The sequence below is a fragment of the Cibotium barometz genome, chromosome 63 (assembly GCF_041138505.1).
Source record: "Cibotium barometz isolate CiBa-2024 chromosome 63, ASM4113850v1, whole genome shotgun sequence".
In the NCBI taxonomy this organism is placed as follows: Eukaryota; Viridiplantae; Streptophyta; class Polypodiopsida; order Cyatheales; family Cibotiaceae; genus Cibotium; species Cibotium barometz.
Genome location: NC_141108.1, coordinates 17,409,454 through 17,426,339, shown reverse-complemented (window position 1 = coordinate 17,426,339; position 16,886 = coordinate 17,409,454). Strand labels below are relative to the sequence as shown.

The following is a 16,886-nucleotide window of genomic DNA, read 5'->3' as shown; positions in this document are numbered from 1 at the left end:
TTTCGTAGAGAATTGTGAGACCCTTAAATAGAAAGGACATGGGTGAATGCATGCATATAGAAAGGGCAACTAAATGGGGTGAATGCATGCAAATAGTGATTGGAATTAAGGTGAGAATGATAATTGTAAAAAGAGGACCTTTGTATATGGTAGCGCTCAACTTATAAATATAAGTATAATTTTGTTTAAAAAAAGGGTATGAGAGTTGCAAACTAAAATAAAACCTTGAAAAAACACTCTTATTCTAGAAAAACTCACATAATATATTTAATGAAAATACAAAACAATATTTTGGTGCTCTATAACATCAAGTGAAGTAGAAAAGAATCATTTTTCACTTGAGAACCTTCATCTGTTCTATATTGAAAACTTACAATGTGGATGAATGGAAAGTTGTAGTTTTAGATTAAATGAATGAGTGAAAAAATTTGGCACTTCTGTTAGATTTGTGTATTGAGGAAGAAACAATGTTCAGTGGCGGCGGTTCTTTCCACGCCGCCGTGTGTGGTGGTGGGATTTGGGGTGGCCGGCAGGTTCCGAAGGCATGGAGTTTCGACTGCGGGGAGATGGCACAAAAGTCCGGCCACCACCAGAACGGTGGTGGCGGCGGCGGGGTGGAGAGAACGGTATCGAAGGGAGGGAAGCCGGTTTCGGGGGCGGAGAGGCCGGTTTCGGGGGTGCGGGCGTTGGTTTAGGAGGCGGCGCAGCAGTTTTGCTGTTGACCTTGCGACAGTGGGAGCGGATTTCACCTTGGGTAGGCGTGGTTTTGACGTCGATGTTGCCCATGAGGAGGATTGATTTGGCGAAGGCGGCGAAAAATTGGTCCTGGTTGGCGCTAAATTGGTTGACTAGGGGGAGGGTGCGGGCGTCGCCAGTGAGCTCCTGATCGATTTGGAGGATTCCGTTGCCCAGCTTCAGCTGAGAGAAGTAGCTGCTGTCGAAGATGTCAGGTGTGGCCTGGTCGAGGCCAACTGCGGGGTCTGCATTGCTCTCGCTGGTGAAGGGATCTGGGCACACGCTACCTAAACGCCTGGCCAGGGTGGTGTTCATGCTTGGATCCGGCGCCCCTGTGCCATGGAAGCTAAACACCCTGTCGCTGAAGAACCCACACAGTGCTGAGCCCACAGTATGCGCGCCTGCATGCATCCATATGTAGTCAACTAATACACAATTAGAATAAACATAATTAGATGCGCAACATTATTTGTGTGTAAAAGAGAGAGATTGTGTGTGTTGTGAGAGATTGAGCCACTTAACGTCGACTTTATTGATCTAGCGCTTAACGTCGATTTTATTGATTTAGAGAGACCAATCGATGGACAGAGAGATTGTGTGTGTGTGAGAAAGAGAGAATGCATGTGTGCTTTTTTGACTTACCCAGCAACACCACCATCTCTGTCAAGGTCAACCCTTTGTCTTCAAATGCTACCCTCACTTGGTCCACACTAAAGCTTGGAGATGGCAGGTTAACAGTATCTGTAACCCTTGATATCAAGCCATCCCTCCGCCCACAAGGCACTCCATAGCTCGGGCCTCCTGACTGCAATGAGGTCCATTATTCAATCATATAGCAATCATTTTCTTGTTGGTGTCCACAAGCATTTGTGGAGTTGAAAAAAAAGCACATATATATATATATATATATGTATGTATACACACAGGAATAAACATGTATATGCATATCTCTCACACACACACACATATATATATATATGTGGTATACTAGGTATGTGTGTATGTGAAATTTACAATTAGCCTAATTGATCTTTACTAATTGGCTTAGTTTAGCTTAATCGAATACATCAAGATTACAGTTACCTTTATAGGGCTGAATTGCAGTTAAATACATCAATAGGCTAATTTTTTGAAGGTATAATTAGGACTCCTTTAATAATATGAAGAAAAAGAGCGGCATGAGCAATCATCTTAATTGATTGACTTAATTGCAAGCAAAGTAGTTCTTAAAACCCATTATCAATTAGAAATTAGCTGAACAAGTAATTTGGAATTTTAGATCACATCAAGAAATTGAGAAGAACAGAAAAAAGGGTTTACCAGGACGATAGCATCTCGGACAGCCATAGCAATGATGTCTGCACATGAGACGATACCCGGGCATGCAGCTTCCAAAGCCTGCTTCACCTCATCAATAAGATCAAACTCTCTCACTGTGAGATTTGGGCGTGCCTCCTTCTCTGCCTGATTATTGGGTGTAGAATCAATTAGGATAGATGCATCACAACCCTGCGATCACATATTAGTAGTTGTTAATCAGTTTCAATCATACACAAACAATGATACATTAGCTGCATATGGAGCTCTTTTAATCGCATATTAAGCTGCATAATATACTGGAGCGTTGCTATTATTAAGCAGCATAATATCTGCTAATCAAATAAAAATTGATCACTAGCAATTGAAGCTGCATCATTATAGAGCAGTATCACTAATTAATACGAATTAAGCTCTAACAATCAGAGATCAGCTATTGTTAAGAGCTTTACATTGACAAAGCAGTCGTGGAAGAACATTCGCAAGAGTGCAGCGGTGACTGTTTTGTCCTTGGCAAACCTCGCAAGCACAACTCGTTGTACAATGGCCTCTGCTTTTGGGCAGCTCCTTCTGTAAAACCCCACAGACGTACCCGCTGCTTTTGCATTTCCCGCCATCAGCAAGACCGAAAAAGCAAAAGCAAAAGCAAAAGCAGAAGCTGCTGCGCTTCCTGCTGTCACCGCCATTGGGTGCCCTCTGTAAGTGCTGATCATCCCACAAAAGCTAGCTTTACTTGCTTTCAAATTAATGGGCTACCAAATCGCCATGAAGTAACCCACAATTTACAGGTTTAAAAGGATTAAAATCAACGAGATCTGCAGATTTGAGTGGCTTGAATATGATGAAAATCTGTCTTAATTAGGCTACAACTCTATGCAGATTCAATAACAACTTGCAGATTTAGTACGCGGTCTAATGCATGGAAAATTCTGTCGGATTGAGCCCAAAAATCCCAGCTAATGGTGACGAAAAGAATATATATTTGCATGAAAATGTAGAGGTTGATCAAATGGTCTGTATTTCTCCTAACCCCTACCTCATAGAGCTTGTTATAGAAGTGAGCTAGCAAAACTTGGGTTATGGTTAGTTCTCTTCAATTTGGCCGCCCTAAATTGAGCTAACAATCCTAAAACCAAACAAATTAAGGCTAATGGAATGGGATTTAGAGGTTTGAAAGCCCATGGCAAAATGTTAACTTCTTGGACACATTGATGAGAACTTCAGATGATAAGAGGAGCGGCATTGCTCATGAGTATTTATACGGAGGCCTAGCCTTGGTTTGGGTGTTTTCTACAACAAACCGCGTGAAGCCTTCCTGTAGTGCATTTTCTTATGTCAATGTTGGGGTGGTACCTGCTCTCAAATTCAAAGTGAGAAATTAACCCCACCAAGGTAGGGTTTTTTATATAATGAATCTAATTCTTGTGTGTGTGTGTGTGTTTTTCTGTTTTTTTGGTGTGGTGGTGGGCCTCCACTTTCTTCTACTTCTCATTCATGCTTTACAAAGTTTTGAAGCCCTTCGTGGTCTACCTCACTCATGCTTTGCAATGTGTGGGCCTATTTTGGTGCTTTTTTAGCCCCTTTTAGTCCCCTTTTAGTCTACTCCACTCATGCTTAGCTTCTTCTTTTTTCTCTCTCTCTCTTTTGGTTTTATTTTTGGGTCAAAATTTCTTTTTTGGATTTTTAAATAGCTTTTTTGGTTTGTGGGTTGTGCAAATGGGGTTAGATTTTCACTAGGGCAAAGGTCTATATAGAGCTTTAGGGTAAGAATCCCTCTTTCGGTGGGGAAAGGAAAGGTGTGGTAGGGTTTTGTGGATAGTTTAAGTGGGATACTTGATTTATGGATGTGTTGTTATTGGGTGTGGCAACATATCACCATCTAGTCTAGCTGTTAGGCTTGGGATAACAATCCTAACCATAATGCTATCATTGGTGTGAAGGGAGTATGTTACTAACATGCCATCATCACCATCAATTCTCTAAGACATTGCCCCTTGCACGAAGTGGCGACTCCCTCTTTAGAGAACGTGCATGCTTATGTTTACCATTCCAAGCTCTAAGCTTGGCACCTCACTTGATGTTTGCCCCATAAATCATCCCCACCCACATATGACCTTTGTTGTAACCTTAGCATACTTTCAATGTGGATCCTTCACCTCTCCTACTACCATGGTTTGAAAATAAGAAAAATAGCTTAACTGAGCAAGCATTGCTTTACATTCTCAACCAATCAACTAAGTTGTCAACACCCATCCCATAGAGAGAATGCTAGTTTCTTTTTTTTAATAAAAGAATTGCTTACATTCTCAATCAACTAAATCGTCAACATCCACCACATGAAGAGAATATGCTAGTTTTTTTTTAAGAATGTCTTGAAAAAGGTGCTCTTTTTTAACGTAGATCTAGTAATATTTATGCATTAGTGATTACATTGATTTAAATATTATATAAAGATTAACTTTTCAAACCAACTTTTTGACTTTTAAACATTTTCCGTGATTTGCTCATTTTTTAGCCATGACATTACTCATGGATTTCAAACTAATGTCTAAACACAATAAATGATAAAACTTGATTTATTGATTCAAAAAGTTATGAACCTATGTAAAGTTCAAGTTTTTAATAAACATGAATATATAATACATTAAAAAGATGAAGTTACATTTATTTCCATGCCAATTCAAATGTTTTACATTTGAATTCAAATGTCTTACATTTTTTTCCATGCCAATTCAAATGTCTTACATTGGAAACCAAAGGGGCCAGATCACATTCATCTTGGGAATCTACTTTAATCTTGAACATTGCTATAATAATAAAAATGATAAGTTAACCACTCATTTTCCCCCATTCCAAGAAATCAAAGGTCTTTGTGGCCCTATCATGTTCTTCTAAGCCACTTGTTGTTTTTTGTTGTCTCTATTAAATTGCCATAAGTAGTGGGCATTGTACCACTCAAAGTTTGAAATCATGCCCAAATGCAGATCCTTGTTCCTTCTCTATTTTGTTGTGCCATAAAGTAGAATTCAATTGTACCTCCTAAGTTTAGACACCTTACATTGCCATGCGTGTGTACCATAACCAAATGTGCAAACATAGATGAAGTTAAAGCATGCTACAAAAGATTATTATATTTGTTCATGTTATGAAATAACCTTATTATATTTGTTCATGTTATGAAATAACCTTATATTACTTTGCCTATTATATTCTAGCATACATGCAATTCTAGATTACTTTTATGACTTTAAAGTGCAAAGCACATAATTATAGGTTTCTCTATTTATAGCCATCAAAGTTTCCCTTCCATGCACCCTAGCAGGTTTAGAGCTAGAGACTTGATTCCATGACGGTAATTACACATTTATTTTCGAGTAGGTTAGTATGGCTTGTAATTTTTTTGATACAATGTTACAAATAATGTTGGGATTTTATGATACATTATGATTTATAATTTATACAATAAATCTGGTGTTGTTTTTACTCTCTTGCAACCCTGATCAAGATTGTGTGGAATCACCATTGATTAGAGTTTAGAGCATGCTTTATCATTAGCCTTTGTTAGGCCAAAATTTATAGAGAATAATTGAACCTTCATGCTTTATCATTAGCTATTTTTTGGCCTAAGCAAGGGCTGTGGAGTCATTGTAAGAAATCTTTGGAGCATTCTTTATCATTAGCTATTTTTGGCCCAATGAAGGGTTATGGAGCCATTGTATGAAATCACAACTTGTGCATTAACACAAACAATAGAACCTTCATAGAGAACAAGATTTAACAAAAGAATGATTAGTGGCACACTACAAAAAATGTGCAATTTTGGAGGTAGGATGGTTTTTTTTTTGATTACAATACCTTTTAAGCTTAAAATGTATACTTAATTAAAGAAAATTCTACATAACATTTGAAGTAGGTCCATGTTTACATAATGTGCTTCATTGAGATGGAAATTATATTGGTAAAAGGCTTGATCAATAACCCTTGATTAGGCCAAAAAATTGATTGGATTCAGCCCTAAGGGTTTGGCCTAGGGTAAGTGACAAGTTAGTGTTAATAAGCTAATTAACGATTATTATTTAGGCCTAAAGTAAGCTTTTGACTAAAGTTTGCATAACATCTAATTAGTGTAGTTGATTAGATTGTAAAGAGCACAATTATAATTACAAAGTCTTGCATGATTAGCATTGTTTAACCAAAAATTATTGGTTGCTAGTCATCTCACAATTAACATTTAGGGGAGTCCATAATTCTTACTTGAGTTAGCACACCAATGAGTCTATGTGGTTATTATTAGGTTAGCATGGTGATTAACTTGCTTAATCACCATTAAGTGTCTTAATCCAAGCCCAAATAAGCTGTGTGCTCATTAAGTGCCAAGATTATCATTAAATTGACCATAATTAGTACTTATTAATTGTGATTTTCAATGGGAAGGGCCCATTAATAATTAGTACTTAATTGTGATTATTAATGGGGAGGACCCATTAATAAGTAGAACTTATTAGTTGTGATTATTAATGGGAAGGGTCAATTAATAATTATTACTTACTAATTGTGATTATTAATGGAGAAATGGTGATGACCCGTTTAAAAGCATAGGTGTGTTATAAACCTTAATGAGATCTGCCACAGTTTTGCCACAAGAATACCTCCTTGGAATGCATGTTGACATATTCACACCTTAGTCCCTTAACTCATCATGCTAAAAAATGTGAGCTTGAATTTGATCATTCAAATGATATGTATGTTTATAGCTACTCATCCACAACCCCCTCATTCATGGGCATGGTCCTCATGTTCACAAATGTGGTTGAAACTACATTCACACTAGTAGGTGGTCACCTATTAAACAAAACTACATTCACTAGTGTCTTGCACTCATTAAGTCATGTATTCACATACATGAATGTATATGCACAAATGTGAGTTGACTCACTCATGGGTTTATACCCAGGCTTTTTCATTCACAAACCTATAAGTTTATAATACCTAGTCATTCACAAGCCTGTGCATTTATAAATACCTAGTCATTCACAAACATGAGCACACATTCACAAACCTTGGAAATTTAGGAGAGGGACTCACACTTTGACACATCAACATTCATGCCTTTCCATGCGAGCTCACTCATGGTGCCTTCAAAATTAAAAGTTGTTCTAAGGATAAGACTCATACACACAAATCTTCCATTCATTGTTAGTACGTACGTGCATCCTAAAATTATATCAAACTTAACCTCAAACATGTATACATTTAACAAGGCATAACAATTGAAAAGATGTATACATTCCAAGTTCATGTATGAAGGCCTTAATAAACATAGGTGTACAAACATTTAAAACATGTACACATTTAAGAGATAAGCTAGCATGCACTCATTTAAGAGACATACCAATTTCAAAATGTACCAAACTTGAGTGTATGTATCTAAAGATGTACCTATGCATACTAAAACATATTCTATTCACTTATATAAACCTACCAATATTAGAACATAGCTATGTAAATATGTACTAATATTCATGCAAGACATGTACCTATTCATACTGACATATTCTATTCATTCATCATAAACATATGAGTCCTAGACTCGTACCTATTTAAAAATGCACTAACATCTCCCCAACATAATAGTTTGTGCTGATCATAAGCATTAAAATCAAACTTCAACACTGGAGTAGCTTGAAGCTTGATGTGGCATCTAAAGCCTTGATGGTTAACCAAGTGTTGCTGGTGGCCACTGCTTGATCTATCACTTCTTGTTAGGTTCTTCATAGGGGATGCATTGGCTAGTTACCTCACCTCATTCAAGATTTTGTTTGATCAAGATTAGATGGCACAATACAAAATTTCTTGGGAAACAATTATTCTGACTTGATCTTGGATGAGTATGATAGACCTCTTGGAGTAGCTACACATATTCAGTGGGCTGTTTGGGAGACTCTCCTCCCCATAGTGGATTGGAAGAGGCTTAAAAGAATCAGAGAGGATCAGAGAGGCATTCTTACACAACATTTCAGGGTCATTAGGTCAGAGTATTGTGTAGGTTAATGCTTTCATACTACCCAACCACTGGATTCCATGGACCTTCTTGGAAGGTCCACAAGTGATGAAGCCCTTTTTGGAAGGTGGTTTGGAGTTTTCTTCGAGACAAGCATGGTTATGGGCCTCCCCACTCTAGGGAGGATGATGCACCGGTCTTTTTCTTTGTACTATAGGATGGATGGTTGTTAGAGAGATGTGATGTGCAGGATATTCTCGAGGTCCTAGTGGTGCATCTTGTGAGAGTTGTTGGTAGAGCAAAGAAGTTTTTTTATATTGATCCCACCCCAAGTATAATCATAGATACTTAGAGCCTTTGATTGTATGGCAGCTACCCTATTAGGTACTTGTTGCATTGGGACCTAGGTAATGAGTGGGTGTGAATGAAAATTATGCCTTTCTTTAGTTATACTATGTGGGATGCCAATCATCTTGTTCTATGACACATTCAAAGCGTCCCTATTCTTAGACCTCATAGGGAGGCTTATGGTATTACACCAGACATTCAGAGGACTTTTTGGAGGAGGTTGTGGCAATCTTATAGCAGGACACATATATCCTCCTTTATTTGGCTTTCTATTTTTGGTGATCTTGCCACCGACCAGTGGAGATTGGTTATTTTGGTATTAGTCCAACATGCCCAAGATGCACAGAAGCTTCAAAGACAATTTACCATTGCCTTGGGAGTGAAGGGAAGCACATAGGATTTGGATTTGTGATAGATCTCCTCGGATGGATGAGGAAAGATGCTTACATTCCTTTTGGTGCTGACACAATCAAGCCCATATCTCTGGTATGAAGGGAACGCCATGGATCTGGTCATTATGATTAGTTAAGGAATTACTTGGTGGTGTTATCTTTATTAGGACATGCCAGAGTCAAGATATGTCCCCCAACACAAAGGTTGGAAAATGGATGGGAGATTATTTCCAGTACTGCAATGCCTCACACCTTTGGAAGGCTAGATACACTAATGCCATTGAGGGTAACTTGGTATATGAGTCACTGTGCATTTGTAGGATTTGGAGTGATATCATCCACACCCTCATGGCCACTTGGGCCAGAATCCAGGGATGTTCTAGGGCTGCAGAGCGAAATTGCCACCAATATACGAAAGAGTGGCATTATGGCATCTTTTCACTCCCACTCATATGGGACCTTGTTAGCAACGTAAGGTGCTAGACTAGTTGAGATTTCCACCTTGTTTGGTTTAAATTTTCCCTCTTTTATATTTTTCATACTCAATAGAAATTTCTTTTTTGAAAAAGAAAGTACTAATTCATAATTATGCTACATAATACCAATCAACTAGTTGTAGACATCAATACACTAAAAGAAGATTTTTGGGGGTCAAAAATCAACATCCAATGGTCCTAAGCTAACTACATTGACGTACTCTGCCATTTTGCATCAGCAGTTATAACCTTTTGGTGCATCACCAAACAAGTGTCATGGATAACCTCCAAATTTTGGTGAAGTTTGTGCCTCAATCGGGGCACTTTACCCAATGTATATGCATGAGGCTATTAAATAGAGGAAAACTCAATTTTCTCCTCCTTCGATAAACTTCATACCATTGAATTGAGTGGAACCCCCCAATGGACCTAAGTGTTGGGTGTGATAATTGCTATATGTCTCTCCAACCCCATCTTGCATGATCAAATGTGCAAATAAACAATGTTTGTCTCAATGTCAAGGACTAGCCAAGATGGAGAGAAAAGTAATGAGGTCATCATCCACTTATGCTCTCATCTAACACTATCATAAGGCTTAGTGCTCCATTAATTGTGATCCTTCTCCTACATGATGAATTTATTTTCCAACATGATGAAGTTGTTTTCCTTTAAAGACTAGAGTAGTTGGCACCATTCTTGAAAGTTGAGTGCAATTGGATGGATGTGTACTAGCTCCAACATGAGTGATATGGTAGTGATTGTTGGTGGACGTACACTAATAATGGGCTGGGACACATTTTACCTCTTTGAAGGGTTTTTTTCCCCCGAGCATGTGTACACATTCTTATGGGTGAGTCTGCAAGTGACCTTAGCATGTTAGTTGACTTGTACTTAACTCATTCTCATTAATCTTCTTTGAGCATTTTACTTCTCTCTATCTCTTCTTGCTTGTTGTATCTATATGTATTTTGTAACTCCAACAATTGGTACAGAGCAGGTTCTCTTGGCCCTCATCACCTCATCTCATTACCTCCTCAAGCTGCTCTTTTGATTATCTTACATTGAGAGCTATCCTCTTAGTAAGTGGAAAGGTATACCCTATAGTGTGAAGTTAACTATGTTAACAGTGTTTGTGCATCTTTCGTGTGCTTTAGGGCTTCTTTGCATGCTTTAAGGTTTTCATAAACATCTCGGGGGAGTGTTAGTTTAAATTTTCTTTGTTTAATTTTAGGGTTTTGACACTATTAAAACATACATTTAGTGTGAGATAGGGCCACCGTCTCATCACTACTTCATCATCTCTCCATCGCATTATCGAGCTCATCATTAATAAATTTTTGGCATTGCAACAATATACATTTAGTATGTAGATTGGGGCATCAACACTACTTTGTTGTCATCAATATTGCATTATCAAGCTCAACAACATTGTCATCATTGTCATCGAATTTTGCATCCCTACTAGTAGTAACATTTCTACACTCTACACCTGCCATTTTCATGCACTTTAGAGCTCTCTTCGTTCATCAATGATCTACTACTCCCAATCATCTTGGTTGCATTTAGTGGGCATTGATAATACTTGTAGGTTATTGGGATATTTGCATTTTGTGTTAGAGATTTATTATTTGTAGGCTGAAATGGTAGGCAGTAATGTATTTGGGATGCTTTCCATTGAGGATAAGCTTGATGAGACCAACTACCCATTGTGGTCCTATATGATGCATTATGTATTGATTTTAATATGGATTTGGAATGTTGTTATTGGCATTGAGGTATGCCCTATGTTGCCACACATAGCCTCCCCACCTCCCACAGTGGAACAAGCTAGGCAGGATGGCAAGGATACACATGCACATGCATTGCTGGCACTTTCCATGAAAATGAGAATTATTCCTCATATTCATTCGTGTAAAACTGCCAAGCAGTCTTAGGATACACTTTTTACTATGCTTTACATGTGCATAGCGAGACATGAGTTGCCTACTTATGCAAGCGATTAGAGTCGGAGCATATGAATGAAGGAGACTTAATGGATGGGTTTCTCACAAGGATCAAAGATCTCAAAGTGCATCTTGCATGTATTGATGAAGCCTATCTAAACAATTCATTGGTGCTACTATTCTCACAACCTTTTTTTAATTCATATCAAGGTTTACATCCACACTTCGGCTCTTGATGAAGGATAACCCCAATGTCCTTATATTTGATGTTTGATGAGTTGGTTGCAATGCTCTTGAGAAGAGCACAATATCGACAAAATCAAACTAGTATGCATGTGGGAGATCAAGCATTCTCGCTAAGCAAAGCCTTTTCTTAGGGTGGCTACACGCCAAAGCCATAATGAACTGGGGTGATAAGACTAAGAAGAAAGGAAAATGCAACTATTATCGAATGGCATGCCATTATATTAAATGAATGTAGAAAAAGTCTAGAGAAAGAGAAGAAAAAAGAGTCAAGAATGGCTATGGTTGATGTATCAACATGAGTGCTTGGTGTTGGTGCATTAGCACTTGTGGCTGATGCATCCGCACTAAGTGCTCAAAAGAAGAAGTCAATAAACTATATGCACAAGAGGATGATTGTGCATTCACTAGTTAGGACCCTTGTGTTCCATGATATATACATGTGAGTGATAGATTAACATGTATGATATTTTGATAGTGGTCCTAGCAAGAACATTACTTCTCAACGTGATTTATTTTCCTCCCTTGAGTCTTCTCCTCAAGGAGGCACAATCATCACATGTGCAAAAAACTCCTCATATCTAATGAAAGGACTTAGTAAGGTTGTGCTCACTACTGCAAATGGTGGGATAATCTCTCTTAGAATTCTCCATACATTTTTACATGCTTTACACACTTTGTTTCTATATGCATTTGCATTTAAAGTCGGTAATCTTCGTACAGTTCAAGGGGGGAGTATATATATCAAAGGAGTTTCATGCATATATGGCTGAAAGAGGTGTAAAATATCAATGCACGATTCCTTACACACCTCAACAAAATGGCTGAAAGAGGCATAAATATCAATGCACGGTGCCTTAAAAACCTCAACAAATTGGTATGGCTAAGAGAAAGAACATATCTCTCATAGAGATGGCATGTTACAATATGGATGATAAGGCAATAAAATGTATTTTTGGTTGTCTTGCTTATGCTCTTGTGCCTGAGCAACAACATAAGAAGATAGATAATAAGGCAATAAAATGCATTTTTATATAGAATACAACCTCAAAAGAAAAGGGTATAGACTCTACCATCCAGCTATAAAAGTAGATGTTGGTGTAAGCAGAGATGTCTTTGTTAAGAACTCAGTTCATCCCATACTTTTATGCACCAAAAAAAAAATGTATGCTCATAGGACATTACCTAGAGCTCATCCAAGTGCTTGAGTGAGCCTATAAAATGGTTGTGTTCCTAGAGGCTATTAAGCTTAAGGAAGAATTGAGGTAACTTTTAGAAGGGGGTTTTATCTAGCCAAGTGTATCTCCATGGGGTGCACCAATTCTTTTTCAAAGAAAGATGAAACCCTGAGAGTATACATTGATTATAGGGGATTAAACCAGTTGACTAATAAGGATAACTATGATATCCCTAGGATATACACTCTTAGATCCTTTGCATGGTACTCAAATGTTTATCAAGGTTGATTTAAAATCAGGGTTAAAAGCAGGAAATTCCAAAGACTACATTTAATACAAGGGATATACATTACGAGTTCATAGTAATGCCCTTTAGTTTAACAAATTCCCCTCCCCCTTTTAATCGGCTTATGTAAGAAATCTTCACAAAGCATCTATATGATTTTGTCCTTTCGCTTTTGATGGCATCTTGGTCTACTCCAAGAATGCTACTAATCACAAGAAGCATGTTCACGAGGTCTTGGAGATACTAAAAAAACATAGACTCTTTTCTATAAGAAGAGGAAATGTACTTTCTTTGCTGGTCAGATTATTGAGTATTTGGGGTATCAAAAGATGAAATCTTGGTTGTTTCGGTAAAGGTACAAACTGCTAATTCATTGGCTTGAACCAAAAACAATGAAGGAAGTTAGGATTTCTTGACTTAACTGGATGATTTTAGATATTTATACATAGGTATGCTAAGATTACCTCACCTTTAATATCTTTTCTTAAGAAGGATACACCATTTTGATGCTCCGATGTGCCAAAGTACATTTGATAAGCTGAAGATTGCTTTGGTAACCAACCTGGTATTGAAACTACCAGGTTTAGCAACAAATCTTTTGAGGTAATCATAAACACGAGTGCTATCGATGGGACTCTTATGCAGGAAGGATGACCCATAGAATATGAGTCCCAACATCTTTAAGCTCAAGAGAGAAATTATGTGGTTCATAATCTAGAACTATTGGTAGCAATACATGCCTTGAAGTTGTGGGAGACATTATTTTCCTACATAGAGATTCACTCTAGTAATTGAACACAAGATCTTGAAGTGGATATTTATATGGAATGATCGCAACATGCATCAAAGGAGAAGGATAAAGACTCTACAAGAGCTTAACTTTCAAATTAAATATATATTAGGAAAGGAGAATGTGGTTGCTAATGCCCTTAGTAGGAAAGCCTCTTTACTTGCAATAACCATGATTTCAAACCCTCTATCTACATAGATCATGGGAAAGATTGGGACATATGAGTTTTTTGGTCCAATCATTACCTTGTTAATGCAAGAAAGAAAGAACTCTCGGGAATTGAGGAAAATCTAGGGTTATAAAAAATTGAAGATGGTTGTTTGTATTTCAATAACTACATGGAGGGGAATTCAAGAAGAGAATCTCAACTATTGAGGCTCATGATAACCACATTGTAGAACATCTTGGTTATGTAGGACATTTATGGTGGTCAAAAGGAGTTTCTTTTGGCCTAGATTAAAAAAGGATGTAAATGCCAAGAAAATTACATCCCTTGGATAGTTCGCATATGAAATGGGAATGCCTAAGTATGGATTTCATTACTAGATTACCTTTGGTAAATGCAAGATAAGTAGATGCTTAATGAGATGGACCATAAAATGCAATCATCAATAAGAAAGAACATAAATTCAACTCAGGATAGGCAAAAGCAATATGCTAACCCAAAGAATTCCAACCGATAATTTGAAAAAGGTGATATTGTCTTTCTTTGTATATGACCTAAGAGGAGTTCTCTCTCATTAGAAAAGTACGAGAAAGTATCACCTAGATATTATTGTTGTCCATATGTTATTAGGCAAAGGATTGAAGATCAATCTTATGAAATTCTTCTTCCCCTGTATCTTTAAATCCATAATATTTTTCATGTCAGTTTGTTGACAAAGTATATTCTAGATCCAAGACAATATATCCTAGAAGATGAGCAAATTACTATGCTAGTTCAAGGATAAGTAGAATTAGAATCATAGGAGGTCTTAGATGTTAGAGAAAAGCCTCTTAGAGCTGGATCTTGAAGGAATATTTAATCAAGTGGAAGATGACGATGCAACATGGGAGAAAGAAAATGATATAGTAAGATGTTATTCCCAATTTGTGAAAGCTGAGGACATCTTGGTTCTTTGAGTAGGGGAGAATGTAAAATTTCTCTAAATATTAAAAAATTAAATTGAGTGTGTAAAATATTGTAATCACAGTGAAGAGAGAGAAAAAGTGTAAATTATTTGTTGAAGTCTCATAAGTAAATTAGAAAATTATTTTTGAGTAAAATTAGTAGGATTCATATACTTAAAATAATAAGACAAACCCCTCCCTATATGCACGTGCACACCTACATTTAATTTAAGTAAAAGGAGAAAAATAGTAAAATTGTTGAAAAAGAAACTAAAAAATAATTGGGTTAGTGCCAATATTTAATTGAAAATATTGAGTCCAAAATTATAGGGGCTCCCACATGGAAAAATAAAATAATAGGGTTACGAGACTGTTATACAACTTGACATTGTAACACCTAATCCTAACATGATGAAAGGATTGATTGACCATTGTACACAAAAAGGACTAACTGACTAGTTGTACACAAAAAGCAAGATATCAATAACATATTGTCAACAAACACAAAGTTTCTCACACACATGTAGATCCCTATGATGTTGCCCAATTAGGCTTGCCTAAGGGCCTACACCTCCATATATTCATGACCCAAGAAGGGGTAAAGGACAAGGAAGGGGGTGTTTAATCCAATAAGAGCAAACTAAAGAACTAACACCAACTAGTTTTTCATCAGTACCAATGCCATGCATGGCCATAGCTACTCGAGTTGATCTATAGAGAAGGATGCTAAAATAGGAAGAGGGTTGCTACAGAATTAGGAATAGCTCATGCACCAAGGCTAACATAGATGAAGCCACGTCATATTGAAAAATTGATAACTTTGGCATTCTTTATTTGTTCCTTTACGCGATGAGGATAATATGCTTGAAGAATTGATAGGTGGGTCGCCTTTGTGTAGTAGAGATCCTTGAAGTCTTTTATGAGGAGCTGCATCTCCATTAGGTGGTGAGGGCCATCACTCCAAGTAAAGTTGTAGACGGGGGCCTTTGCTCTCCATTTGTAAGAACTTACACCATGACCCCACCTTCTTTTGATAGGCATGAACCTTGGGTCAATGTAGACTTTTCTTAGCATGGCCATGTACTCTCTCCACATTTGATTATTATTCAAAAGATAGGGCTTGCACCACTTGAGTTGCACTCCCAGATGACTCGACGGTAGGGTAGTTAATAGCCATCTTTAAGGCCCATAAAGATGACTTCATGTAGATTACAAATTTCTATAATTGTATTTTCTTAATGATTTCCATTGTTCTGACTAGCCTCGTATCTACTTATATAGAGTCCCTACAAGAATATTGTGGAAATCTCAATTTAAAAAAATTATATTAATGGTCTATATATTAGGTTGTCAAATCACTCTACAATTTGACCATTAATTTCCCACATGGCCCACATGGCTTAAGCAATATTTTTTTACCAACATTAAGAAATGCTATGAGAACAATCCCCATAATGGAGAAATGGGCCTTAGAATATCACGAAAATGTTAATCCACAATGAGCCTTCTCCATAAAAATAAGCCCCACATAACCTGTACAAGAATACCGAAGTCTGATGTAGTAGGTGAACGGGCTAATGAAGGAATTGTCACCTTCGCATGTGAATAATTGCTTAATTGATAACTCCTTCATAAAAGTAAAATTTAAACTTCACTAAAAAAAGAGGAAAAATGTAAAGCAAGATCAAGAAATTACCCACTCTATAATAAGTTACAAATGAGTTAATTTTACGAAGAAACTTGATAAATGTAAAGCAACTTAGACTTGCTGGCACATGTCACAACTCCAAAGCATGCTAAGAATAGCACATGTCAACTCCAAAGCCCATTAGGAATACCTCATTGAAGTTTGACAAATACCTAAGCTTAAGCACATGCTAATTTTTTTGCAAGGCTTAATACTTTACTAAGCTAGCACATGCAAAGCAAACTCTAGCACATGTCAAGCTCCTTAGCACATGTTGAAACTCCTTAGCACATGCAAAGCAAGCTTAAGAACATGCCAATTTTTTTGCAAGGCTTAATACTTTATTAAAATAGCACATAAAAGAAAGCTCTAATACATGT

At 37.2% G+C, this 16,886-nt stretch overlaps 1 protein-coding gene across 1 annotated transcript; it reads right to left on the bottom strand.

Moving 5' to 3' along the window:
• Window positions 1-289: 289 nt before the first annotated feature.
• LOC147603781 (peroxidase 57-like) lies at window positions 290-3,282 on the bottom strand. Its single transcript, XM_086795832.1, has 4 exons — window positions 2,505-3,282; window positions 2,056-2,244; window positions 1,378-1,540; window positions 290-1,136 (listed from the first exon to the last, which is right to left on the bottom strand). The coding sequence occupies exons 1-4, from the start codon at window positions 2,763-2,765 to the stop codon at window positions 472-474; spliced, it is 1,278 nt and encodes a 425-aa protein (XP_086651958.1). The 5' UTR covers window positions 2,766-3,282; the 3' UTR covers window positions 290-471.
• Window positions 3,283-16,886: the final 13,604 nt, after the last annotated feature.

Bases quoted from the DNA above. Each gene is read 5' to 3' on its own strand.
- LOC147603781 (XM_086795832.1), bottom strand. From the start codon at position 2,765: ATGATCAGCACTTACAGAGGGCACCCAATGGCGGTGACAGCAGGAAGC. The intron at 1,541-2,055 runs GTAAACCCTTTT...ACCTCATTGCAG, and splicing joins TCCGAGATGCTATCGTCCTG to TCAGGAGGCCCGAGCTATGG. The intron at 1,137-1,377 runs GTAAGTCAAAAA...GGATGCATGCAG, and splicing joins AGAGATGGTGGTGTTGCTGG to GCGCGCATACTGTGGGCTCA.